This window comes from Lithobates pipiens, unplaced genomic scaffold (genome assembly GCF_037356315.1).
Source record: "Lithobates pipiens isolate NorthernLeopardFrog02 unplaced genomic scaffold, aLitPip1_a1.2 Scaffold_27, whole genome shotgun sequence".
Classification (NCBI taxonomy): domain Eukaryota; kingdom Metazoa; phylum Chordata; class Amphibia; order Anura; family Ranidae; genus Lithobates; species Lithobates pipiens.
In genome coordinates this window covers 81,769,680-81,782,582 of record NW_027507788.1, presented here as the reverse complement: position 1 = coordinate 81,782,582, position 12,903 = coordinate 81,769,680, and the positions used below count along the sequence as shown (strand labels likewise).

Sequence of the window (12,903 nt, the reverse complement as noted above, 5' to 3'; positions counted from 1 at the left end):
AAAGTAAATCATGAGGTTGTGGTCAGCTGGTAAGGATAGCGATGGCGGTGAGAAAGGAGGAGGAGTCCGATGGGACAGTTCAAAAAATTCTCCCTTCAGTGCAACATCCACAGTTGCTGCAGTCACAGGTGGAGGACCGGTGAGAGAATAATCAATTGCAGCTACTTTGTCAATCTTTGCTGTCACTGGAAGGGTTTGAAGAAGTGGTTCCAGTTTAGTGACAATGGCATTCTGAACCAATGGACTGATCTGACTCTCTATAGACTTTCTAAATGCTTTTTCAACATTGTGTTTGAAAAGATCGACCAGCCAGCCAAACTTCCCTGATACATGGACATTGACATTCGAGATATGGCAGCTGCAATCAGAAGGAGCTATCGTTGGTCTGCCCACTCCATCACTGCCCAGCATTAGTCCTACAGATATACTGAGTCCTTCCACCTTCACATCAAATCCACCGCTAAATGATACGCCAAACTTTGTCTTGAATCCCCACTTCCCAGTAATCTCAATGAAGGCTCCAGAAATTGACAACTTCAGACCAACGTTAGGCACAGGACTGATCTGTGAGCTGGGTAACTGGAAGTTACGGATTGCCAAACCATAGAAACTGTACTTGATTTTCCCCACGGGACTGTGTGTTGATCCTGAAAAATCCGGAATATGGACCTTTGCAAGCTCTCTCTGCAGAACGCTCATTCCCTCCTGGTGTGCTTCTTGATGTCAGGTGGCCATTGTACCTTACACAAACTGAATGTGAGGATCCACCCTCTCTTATTTATATTAATAATGGCGGTGATCTGGGATTTTTATCGTGACTGCAACATTGCGGTGGACAGAACAGACACTTTTGACACTATTTTGGGACCATTGACATTAATACAGCGATCAGAGCTGAAAAAGCCACTGATTACAGTATAAATGTCACTGGCAGGGAAGGGGTTAAACACTAGGGGGTGATCGAGGGGTTAAGTGTGTTTCCTCAGTGGGTTCTAACTGTAGGGGGGATGGGCTCACTACAACATGATAGCGATCACTGCTCCCGATCAGTGGGAGCAGTTGATCCCTGTCTTGTCACTAGGCAGAACAGGGAAATGCCTTGTTTACATAGGCATATCCCTGTTCTGCCTCTCTGTGTCATGATTGTGGGCCACCCATAGGCTTGCTTCTGTGGCGTACAGTGGGTGCGCAACGCTGGCGATGTTCCCGCCAACTAGCCTGCGATGATGGAGGGATGTATGGGTACGCTTATTTGCTCAGCCATGCCATTTTGCCTATGTACATTGCCGCGCAGCGGTCGGCAAGCGGTTAAAGAGGAAGTAAACCCTGATGGGTTTACTTCCTCTTTCATTCCCTGCAAAGGCAAAGCATAATGGACTACTATGCATCACATAGTAGTCCATTATGTGTCACTTACCTGACACAGGAGCCAGCGAAGTCACCGCTGTCCCCTGTAGTCCGGCACATCCATCTTCTCGGTGGGGTCTCGCAGCTCTGCCGCTGTCATTCGGCGAAGCCGCGATGACGTCACTCCCGCGCATGCGCACGGGAGCCGACACGCGTGGCATCTTCGTCATTGACTATGCCGCACTCAGAGCGCCTGCACACCGCTGTCTACGGAGCATGAGCCGTAGACAGCGGTGCCTGTCTTCGGGCAAATATCTCCTAAACCATATAGGTTTAGGAGATATTTCTTAGACCTACAGGTAAGCCTTAATCTAGGCTTACCTGTAGGTCAAAGTGGTTTGTAAGGGTTTACAATCACTTTAAAGAGGTTGTAAACCCTTGTGTTTTTTCACCTTAATGCACAGGATGCATTAAGGTGAAAAAATATGAGGGTTTACAACCTCTTTAACCACTTGCCAACCACTGCACGGCAATGTACTTCGGTAAAATGGCACTGACCGGCTCCCCAGCCCTCCGTTTTACTCACCGGAACCAGTTCATTCACTCTGTAGAGACACGCACATCTTCTCTGCTCGGGGTTCTTGGCTCTTGATTGAATAGATAGATAGCAGCGCAGCCATTGGCTCCTGCTGCTGTCAATCAAATTCAATGACGCGGGCACAGGAGGGCGGGGCCGAGTCCGGCATTCTGTGTCTATGCTTGCAAATGCTGGACTCGCCTGCAAGGTAACCCCAGGGTGAGCGCTTTTCCCAGGGGGTTTACCGATGCGAGGAGGAGCCACGAGCGCCACCGGGGGCCCCCCAGATGATGAGGTTCGGGGCCACTCTGTGAAAAACAAAGTGCACAGGGGTCGTAAGTATGATATGTTTGTTATTTTAAAAAAACGAAGGTTTACAATCACTTTAAGATAGATGTGTTAACTACTAACAAACTACTTAGGCAATACTAACCAGCCATAAATAAATCAGCCATAAATTTATGACCACTGACAGCTTAAGTTAATAACATTAATGGTTTAGTTACAATGGCATCTGAAAGTCAGTAGGATATATAAGGCAGCAAGTATACATGTTGTCCATGAAGTTGATGTGTTGAAAGCAGAAAAAATGTGCATCGCAGTTTGTGTATGAGGATGTGTAGTTGCAGACCAGTCAGAGTGACCATGTTGACCCATGCTTACATTGGGAATGTGAGCATCAGAACTGGACCAGGAGCAATGGAAGAAGGTGCCTGGTCTGATGAATTACATTTTCGTTTACATCATGTGGATAGCCAGGTGTGGATGCGCCACTTATAACAGGGCAAGAGATGGTACCAGGATGCAGTATGGGAAGAAGACAGGATGGCGGAGGCAGTGTGATGCTTTGGGCAAAGTTCTGCTGTGCCAACACACATTGCACAGAAATGAAATCCAGTCCTGAGGAATGATGTGAAGCTGATTCTGGAGCCAGTTCATGCAGACAGGGAGAGGCTGCAAAACAGGCTAAAGGAGATCAGCAACACTGGCAAAAAAGGTGAAACATGTATTTTATGGACAAATACCATTGCAATCGTTTATAATACACACTGCATTAGAAAGTGAAAAACATCCTGTTAGGGTTTAGATCTCATTCAGGTTGCAAAAGATCCTTCATGCCTTAGGTACTGTACTCAATACAACGTGGAAGTTCCATGACATTAAGTATTTGTGTATTGTCCAGCCTATGTAAGCAAGAGGGGTATAAAAAGGGATATAAAAAGGCATAAATTATTCATAAGCTGACTTCATAGCTGGTGATTAGATTCAAATCTAAACTGGAAAATGTCAGTTGAAGAACTAAAATATTAAACTTACAGCTGTGGACATCAGGAGAACATTTATTTTCCATCATAAACTGCATTTGCACTAACAGCTCTTTTATCCACACAGTGCCCTATCAATACCGTAGTAACCTATCACTGCCCCTGGCAGCATAAACTTACCACCAACCTCCAAAACAGCAACCATGTATGTTTCATCTAAATGTAGCACACCCCCAAAAGAGCTCTTGGTGAACTTTGCATTATTCCCCCAGTTAGGACACACAAAGCCATGCACATAGCACCATATAAAGGTGCATCTCATAAAAATTAAAATATAAAGAAATTAATTTATTTCAGTAATTCAATTAAAAAAGTGAAACTCATACATTTTGTATAAATTCATTACACACAGTGATATATTTCAAGCATTTCTTTCTTTTAATTTAGATGCGCGTTTAGGTCAGGCGAGTTTGCTGGCCAATCAAGCACAGTGATACCATAATCATTAAACCAGGTATTGGTACTCTTGGCAGTGTTGGCAGGTGCCAAGGCCTGCATGAAAATGAAATCAGCATCTCCATAAAGCTGCTCAGCAGAGGAAAGCATAAAGTGCTCTAGAATTTACTGGTAGATGGTTGCACTGACTTTGGACTTGATACAACACCAGCAGATGACATTGCTCCACAAATCATCATGGACTGTGGGAAATTTAGCATTTCATCTGGAAATCAAGGTTCCAGATATTGTGAAGAGTATTGACCTATTAGCAGGATAAGAAATAATTATGCTCTGGAAGCTTCCTGTGTACAGGATACAGCTTTACTTTTATGGAGGATGTTAGATTATGTGTTACAGCATTAGAAACATGAAACAGGAACAAAGAGCATAAAAGTACATACATTGAACATAGACAGAACATCCTGTGATCACATTACCATAGAATAACACACTATAACACTGCAGTGCCATCTGCTGGATAGATAGGTATAATGCATACAGCATTGTCAGTTTATTAGCAGCTATGATGTTGTACTTCCAACACCCCTTCTCAACAGCATTTGCTTTGTCAAATTATATTCCGCTTCATCTGGATATAACAATGACTTTCCTTAAAAAAACAGTCATCTGGTCTGACGGGCAGTATTGAATGTCGATAACACCTTGCTCTTGATTGTCCCTCAGTAGGTGATACTTCACGTTAATGCATTTGGTCCTAGGTGTGATGGGAATCACTTTGGGTGGGGGGTTGGTGGAATGCAGAATCCCTTGGAGAGGTTAGGAAACCCTTGCTTTCTATGTCTAAGTCACACTGGACATTAAGAATGTGGCTTGGATTACTTAAAGTGGAACAGTAATATTTATCCACAATATCTCCCAGGAAATATACAGAGACTCCTGCTATTGTCCATTTAATAAGGTGTCCTGTGTTTATACTTATGATAATGTGGATTGTGTCTTCTGAGCTAGAAGACGGCAAGGCTGACCTGAAAGGTCAAACCTTGGAGTCACCTCGGCTGCTTTAAGTGACTAGTTAATTAGCTATGTTAATTCTGTTTCTGGTTACAGTTTGTACTGCTAGGGTAATATGATCAGAAAGGGGGGGGGGGGTCCTCCTGGTATACATATTTGTGTGAGTTTGTTCCAATAAACATTCCATGTTGCATTTTTTGTACCCGAGCTAGTCTCGCCTGGTTCTTGTTTACAATATATGGGCTGTAATATCTGATATCTGAAGGTCCAGAGTGGAGGAAGCAGTGTGCTGAATGAAGCACTCAGGCAGAGTGTGACGGGGTTCAGTGACACTAGGATTGACCCTTTCTGATTGTGTAAGGTTTATGCATCCCTGGTTGTCTTAAAAAATGGGAATTGGTTTGACATGTCTATCCCAATGTCCACAAAAAGGTGATCAATCCATATCACTTCTTGACATGTGTATGCTGCTGCAATGTACTCTGCTTCAGTTGAAGATAGAGCGACAGTTGTTTGCTTTTGACTATACCAGCTTATGGTTCCTTCCCCATACTGGAAAATTAATCCACTTGTGGATTTGCAGTCTATGCAGTCCCTGGCCCAATCAGCATTCACATATCCAACTCTTTTGGATTTGATGTATCTGGCAGGCGTGACTTCATCTGAATTGTTCCTTTAACAATTCTGCATGACTGCGTTCCAGTCATGCTGACAGGGAGTTGAAACTTTCCTGAATATTATGCCCACTGCTGCGGTTATGTCTGTATGACTTAAAAGATGGGTTGGGACTTTACATGAAACATGCAACTTGAAGATGATAATGGACAATGGGTGTGTGACCAAAAAATTTTAATTATAGCTGTACATACTGGATCTCAATGTTACAGTGAATAATCTAAAAAAGGGAAGGGATGTGAAATGAAGTGTATGAATACGTGTAAAAAGTGTTCACAGTTTTTCCACCTACCTCCTATCCACCATCCATGGGATATCCTACTCCCAGGGACATCTGTCTCCTGAGGGTTTATTCAAACACTCTATTTCGGGATATGCTGCCTCAGCTCCCGGAACTGATGACCTGTCTGGCCGGTGCATGGCCCTTACGGTTTACAGCCAGACCCATAGATGATCTCTAAGTTGGTGGATGTTTTTCGCCCTATATATATTATCTACCTTCCTTTTACTTTATTATAACTTTTCCCCCCTCACTCTCCTGTTATTAGAGGCCCCTACCAACAGTTGAACCTTATCAATTTCAGATATTACTAGCATCTGCTCCTGATGAGTGGAGAGTTCCACGAAGTGCGTCAAGCCATTTTAATGCTTTTCTGTTATACACCATATGGAATAATTCCATCATTTGTGCCTTGTTTTATTGTAGCATGCTGTAACAATCATGATCTTTTATATACCTATAATGTGATATATGCATTTACATGCCTGAATTTTATATAGTCATTATCATTGTATGCTGCAAAGCTATTATGTATTATATATGGAGTTAATACTATTTTTATGCAATTATTGTTCTGTGTTAGCCCTTGTACACACGGTCGGAGAATCCATCGGAATGTGTCCTATCGGACCGTGTCGTCGGATAATCCGACTGTGTGTGGTATGCATCGGACTGATTCTGTCGGAATATCCGTCGAACCCAATTTTCCAACATGTTGGAAATATTTCCCGACCAACTGGTTCGATCGGACATACTCCGATCATGTGCAGAGAATTTTTGATCGGACCAAGTGCCACGCATGCTCAGATCAAATTCCTACATCAAAGCTATTGGCTACTAGCCTGAACGTAGTCCCATCGTAACGAAATTACGTCATCACATTCTGAATGATCGGATTTTTCGACAACTTAGTCCAACCGTGTGTATGCAACAGTTTCGGACAAGATCCGACGGACAAAATCCGACGGATTTGGTTGTCGAAATCTCCGACCGTGTGTACAGGGGCTTACTGTGACATTGCTATCCAGTAGGTACAGCTATAATTAAATTTTTTTGGTCACACACCCATTGTCCATTATCACCTTCAAGTTGCATGTTTCATATAAAGTCTCCACCCTTCTTTTCAGTAATAGTGACAAACAGGGATGGAGGCATTGGACTTACCAACTTATGCCTCATGTAAAGTCCCAAATTCCCTCCCCTTCCATTTCAATGCCGTTATGTCTGATCTTGTCACAGTGGCAATATATAGCAGCTTATTGATTGCTCTGCAATACATGTCATTGTTGGGTAGCAAGTTTTCTGCTTCATTGCTCTATTGATAGCCTGGTTCCATAGGAATTTTCAGACGTATCACAGTCCATATGAGTACCCGGGTACCTGAGTACCTGTCACAGTCCACATGAGCACCTGTCACAGTTCATATGAGTACCGATTAACTGAGCACCTGTCACCGCCCTTCAGAGTATCTGAATACCTGTCACCAGGCCATCAGAGTACCCAAGTACCTGTCACCAGGCCATCAGAGTACCCAAGTACCTGTCACCAGGCCATCAGAGTGCCTGATTATCTGTCCCCAGGCCATCAGAGTACCCGAGTACCTGTCACCAGCCCATCAGTGTACCCGAGTACCTGTCACCAGCCCATCAGCGTAATCAAGTAGCTGTTACCAGCCCATCAGAGTAACTGAGTACCTGTCTGCAGCTCATCAAGTTACCCAAAAACCTGTCTCCAGCCCATCAGAGTACCCAAATACCTATCTGCAGCCCATCAGAGTACCTGAGTAACTATTTGCAGCCCATGCCTCATAGAATATATGTTGGGGTGTTTACTTTCTAAAATGGGGTCATTTTTTGGGTAATTCCACTGGGCTGGTGCTCGAGGACCTTCAAAAGTGTCACAGGTAGAAATTAAATGAGATGTGTAATTTATGCTCCATGAATGCCGGAAGGTATTACTTCAATGTTGGGCCTCTGTATGTGGCCAGGATGTGTATGTGGCATCGTCATACTCGGGAAGAGTAACAGAATGCATTTTTGGGGTGTACTTTTTGCTATATACATGCTATGTTTTCGAAATATCTAATAAAAAAAACTGCGTTTTCTTTTTTTTTCCACATTTTCCAAAAACTTCTGGAAAAAAACTAACAATTCAAAAGACTCATTATGCCTCATAGATTATACATTGGGGTGTTTGCTTTCCAAAATGGGGTCATTCTGTGGGCAATTCCAGGGCCTTCAAAAGTTTAATAGGTGGTTGAGAAAGGATGGTGTAATTTATGCTTGTAGAACGCCTGAATGTGCTACTTCAATGTTGGTCCTTTGTATGTGGCCAGGCTGTGTAAAAGTCTCACACATGTGGTATTGCCATACTCTGGAAGAGTAGCAGAATGTATTTTGGGGTGTAATTTGTTGCATGCATATGCTGTGTGTGAGAAATAACCTGATAATATGACCATTTTGTAAAAAAAAAAAAAAAAAATCTTCATTTTGCAAAGAATTGTGGGAAAAAATTACAACTTATAAAAATTCACCATGCTACTTACTTAATACCTTGGAATGCCTACTTTCTAAGAGGGGTCATTTGGGGGGTATTTGTACTTTCCTGACTTGTTAGTGTCTCAAGAAATGTGATTCACCTAATGTACTGAAGGTCTGATGATCATGTGATCAATTTTCAGCGAATGGCACATTAGTTTGTAGGCTCTATAACTTTCACAAAGACCAAATAATATACACTAATTTGGGTTATTTTTACCAAAGATATGTAGCAGTATTTTGGACTAAATTTATGAAGACAAATTACTAATTAGCAAATTTATGACAGAATTTTTTTTATTTATAGCACAAAAAATAAAAAACCCACTAGTGATTAAATACCACCAAAAGACAGCTCTATTTGTGTGAAAAAAAAGACGCAAGTTTCATATGTGTACAGTGTTGCATGACTGAGTAATTGTCATTCAAACTGTGAAAGCGCTGAAAGATGAAAATTGGTCCGGGCAGGAAGGGGGTATAAGTGCACTGTATTGAGATGGTTAAGGCTTACCAGTTCCTAAATGTCTTGCAGGACAAATTCATGGTTCAGATGGTAGACACAGCAACTAGAAACAAAGCGTCTGATTTACTAAGATGAATGCGCTGTGCCGGTTCTTACCTCCATTTGTGTGGCAGGTAAATTTAAGTGAGCGTATGAACCGGCACACGCATAAGCACAACACATAATATGATGGCACAATTCATAGTAGAGAGCGCTGTATCAATAACAGTGCATTCACACAGGGGCAACACAACTTCCAGCGCAACCTTGGAAGACAACTTGGACACGACTTGAGTGTGACTCACAGCACGACTTGCGGCGACTTACAACATGACTTTAAGTCACCCCAGGCCAGGCGACTTTAATTAAAAAAAAAAAATGGCATTGGGTTCCCCTCCAAGAACATACCAGGCCCTTCAGGTCTGGCATGGATATTAAGGGGAACCCCGTGCCAAAAAAAAATGGCGTGGGGCCCCCCTCAAAATCCATACCAGACCCTTATCTGAGCACGCAACCTGGCGGGCCGCAGGAAAAAAGGGGGGACAAGAGAGCACCCCCCTTCTTGAACGGTACCAGGCCACATGCCCTCAACATTGGGAGGGTGCTTTGGGGTAGCGGCCCCCCAAAGCACCTTGTCCCCCTGTTGATGAGGACAAGGGCCTCATCCCCACAACCCTGGCCGGTGGTTGTGGGATTCTGCAGGCAGGGGGCTTATCGGACTCTGGAAGCCCCTTTAACAAGGGGACCCCCAGATCCAGGCCTACCCCCTGTGTGAAATGGTAAAGGGGTACAAAAGTACCCCTACCATTTCACCAAAATAGTGACAAAAGTGTTAAAAATGACAGGAGACGGCCTTTGACAAGTCCTTTATTAAAGTCTTCTTTCATCTTCTTTCTTCTGGTCTTCTTTCTTTCTTCATCCTTTGTTTTCTCCATCTTCATCCTCCATCTTCTTCTTCCTCCGATCCGCTTCTTCTTGCTCCAGTGTTCTTGTCCGCCATCTTCCTCCACGGCGTCTCTTCTTCGTTCTCGGGCCACGCCGCGCAATGGGAGGCTCCCGCTGTGTAACGCTTCTCTTCTTCTGACAGTTCTTATATAACGGAGGGCGGGGTCATCCGGTCTGGCCGGTCACCCCTCTGACGCACGGTTCCATGCGTGTAATTGTGTCCTATCATTTGTGTCACTGGGAGAAATTGTGCCCCATCATTAGTGTCAGTGGGAGGAATTATCCCCCATCATTGGTGTCATTGGATCCCATTATTGGCGTCATTAGAAGAAATTATTCCCTATCATTTGTGTCACTGGGAGAAATTGTGCCCCATCATTGGTGTCAGTGGGAGGAATTGTACCCCATCATTGGTGGCATTAGGGGAATTGTGCCCCATCATTGGTGGCATTGGGGGAATTGTTCCCCATCATTGGGGGAATTGTACCCCATCATTGGTGTCATTGGGAGGAATTGTGCCCCATCATTGGTGTCATTGGGGGAATAGTGCCCCATCGTTGGTATCATTGGGTGGAATAATGCCCCATCTTTTGTGTAATTGGGAGGATTTGCACCCCATCATTGGTGTCATTAGGCCCCATTGTTGGTGTCATTGGGAGGAATTGTGCCTCATCATTGGTGTCATTGGGGGAATTGTGCCCCATCATTGGTATCATTGGGGGGAATAGTGCCCTATCTTTGGTGTCATTGGGAGGAATTGTGCCCCATCATTGGTGTCATTAGGCCCCATTATTGGTGTCATTGGGAGAAATTGTGCCCCATCATTGGTGTCATTGGGGGAATTGTGCCCCATCGTTGGTATTGTTGGGGGAAATGGCCCTTCATCTTTGGTTCAATTGGTGTGAGTAGGGGGGGTTATGACCGATTGTTGGTATCAGTGAATGAAATGGTGCCCCGAGGGCCACATAAAAGCAAGCAAAGGGCCACATCTGGTCCCCGGACCGCAGTTTGAAGACCCCTTATCTAGTTCTTATACAGCTGTCTTAGCAAAAACAGCTTGCTGTTTAAACTTGAACGCTCATGTAGTTTTTGTGAGGAAGTCCACATACCTTTGGCTGTTTTCTCTGTTCTTATGTGGATAAGCTGGTCATCTTCCACTAGTAAGCTTATAGTCACTTTTGTTTGTCTATCCTTCCTATCCCAGTCCTCTGTCTCTCTGTTTGTGGGTCTGCCTGTATTTAGCACTTACCACAAGTCATCCTTGTTCAAAAGCATTTCTAGTTTAAACTTTCACAGCTGGTCATTTTAATTGTTCAGCTTTGCAATTGTAAACGCATCTGAACTGGTTGCCATCTTTCAGCAGTTTGCATACAGTACTCACTGACTTGCAGAATTATTTTTCCAGCGCCTGGGTGCTGCTGGGTTTGCAGGCTGTGCCTGGTAGTGATGGCCGAACGGTTCGCCCGGCGGTCGTTTCGCGGCGAATTTCCGACATTCGCGGTCCGCACGTTCGAACGCCTTTTTCCGTCGTTCGCCGCGGCGGACTTACGTGTTTAATGTATACAAGAACTTTAACCTTTGGTGACACGTTTATCATGTGATACAGGACAGCCAATTGAGACATGACAGCACATGGACACTTGTACATTCCCCCTAACCTATAAATACACCCGATCCGGTGGCCATTTTACATTCTTTCTTCTGTTACGATAGGGACAGGTTCCTGTGTGGAGTAGGGAGAGATAAACCACTAGCTATTTGGTACACAAAAGTTCTTTTCAGGACTGGTATAGGTGTTAGGTGTTGATAGGTTTGCTGTGCTGCTGATTCTTGCAGCAGCCTGAGTGTCTTTTGTTAGTTTAGAGAAAGGGAAAGGACGGTGTATGCTACAGGGACAGCCAGATTAGTCTTTCATCATCATCATCATCATCATCATCATTAGCTGTTACTATCAAGGTCCACAAAAGAGCTGTTCCAGTAACCACTAATCGTTCTCTTTTTTTGCCAATTTGTATAGGGACAGGAAGGAAGCAGTGTTGTCAGGCAGTGAGGGTAATTTTAAAGACTTGCTGTTATTATTAGTTCCACAAAGGTTCTTTTCAGGACTGGTATCAGTGGTACAGTAATAGGCTTGTACATGTATAATATTCTTTCTTCCAAATATAGAAAGGATATTATACTTGACTGCTGCCCTTCTGCTGCAGTCTGCTAAACATTCACAACTCACTTGTTCCACAAAAGTTCTTATAAGGACTGGTAACTTGGTATAGGGTGCTACGGTACATAGGCTTGAGTGCGGTACAGTCTGCTGTTCTGTAAGGACCGCTATCGGTCCACAATAGATAGGGTTGACGTGCACCACTGCTGACCGCTCACCTATACTGCAGCAGTCCTTCAGCGGTATAGGGACTGACGTACAGTCTGCTAATCACTAACACACAACCTGCTTGTTCCACAAAAGTTCTTATAAGGACTGGTAACTTGGTATAGGGTGCTACGGTACATAGGCTTGAGTGCGGTACAGTCTGCTGTTCTGTAAGGACCGCTATCGGTCCACAATAGATAGGGTTGACGTGCACCACTGCTGACCGCTGCCCTATACTGCAGCAGTCCTTCAGCGGTATAGGGACTGACGTACAGTCTGCTAAACACTAATACACAACCTGCTTGGTCCACAAAAGTTCTTATAAGGACTGGTAACTTGGTATAGGGTGCTACGGTACATAGGCTTGAGTGCGGTACAGTCTGCTGTTCTGTAAGGACCGCTATCGGTCCACAATAGATAGGGTTGACGTGCACCACTGCTGACCGCTCACCTATACTGCAGCAGTCCTTCAGCGGTATAGGGACTGACGTACAGTCTGCTAATCACTAACACACAACCTGCTTGTTCCACAAAAGTTCTTATAAGGACTGGTAACTTGGTATAGGGTGCTACGGTACATAGGCTTGAGTGCGGTACAGTCTGCTGTTCTGTAAGGACCGCTATCGGTCCACAATAGATAGGGTTGACGTGCACCACTGCTGACCGCTGCCCTATACTGCAGCAGTCCTTCAGCGGTATAGGGACTGACGTACAGTCTGCTAAACACTAATACACAACCTGCTTGGTCCACAAAAGTTCTTATAAGGACTGGTAACTTGGTATAGGGTGCTACGGTACATAGGCTTGAGTGCGGTACAGTCTGCTGTTCTGTAAGGACCGCTATCGGTCCACAATAGATAGGGTTGACGTGCACCACTGCTGACCGCTCACCTATACTGCAGCAGTCCTTCAGCGGTATAGGGACTGACGTACAGTCTGC

At 44.2% G+C, this 12,903-nt stretch overlaps 2 protein-coding genes across 2 annotated transcripts in view; both read right to left on the bottom strand.

The window, feature by feature from the left end:
* Window positions 1-12,903, bottom strand: part of LOC143933942 (sodium-dependent neutral amino acid transporter B(0)AT2-like) — a 231,952-nt gene that overhangs the window by 173,206 nt on the left and 45,843 nt on the right. The window lies entirely within an intron of this gene.
* The window catches only part of LOC143932957 (bactericidal permeability-increasing protein-like), a 55,374-nt gene that overhangs the window by 769 nt on the left and 41,702 nt on the right, over window positions 1-12,903 (bottom strand). Inside the window, 1 exon segment of the mRNA XM_077455888.1 lies at window positions 2-716. Coding sequence (XP_077312014.1) covers window positions 2-716 — 715 coding nt within the window.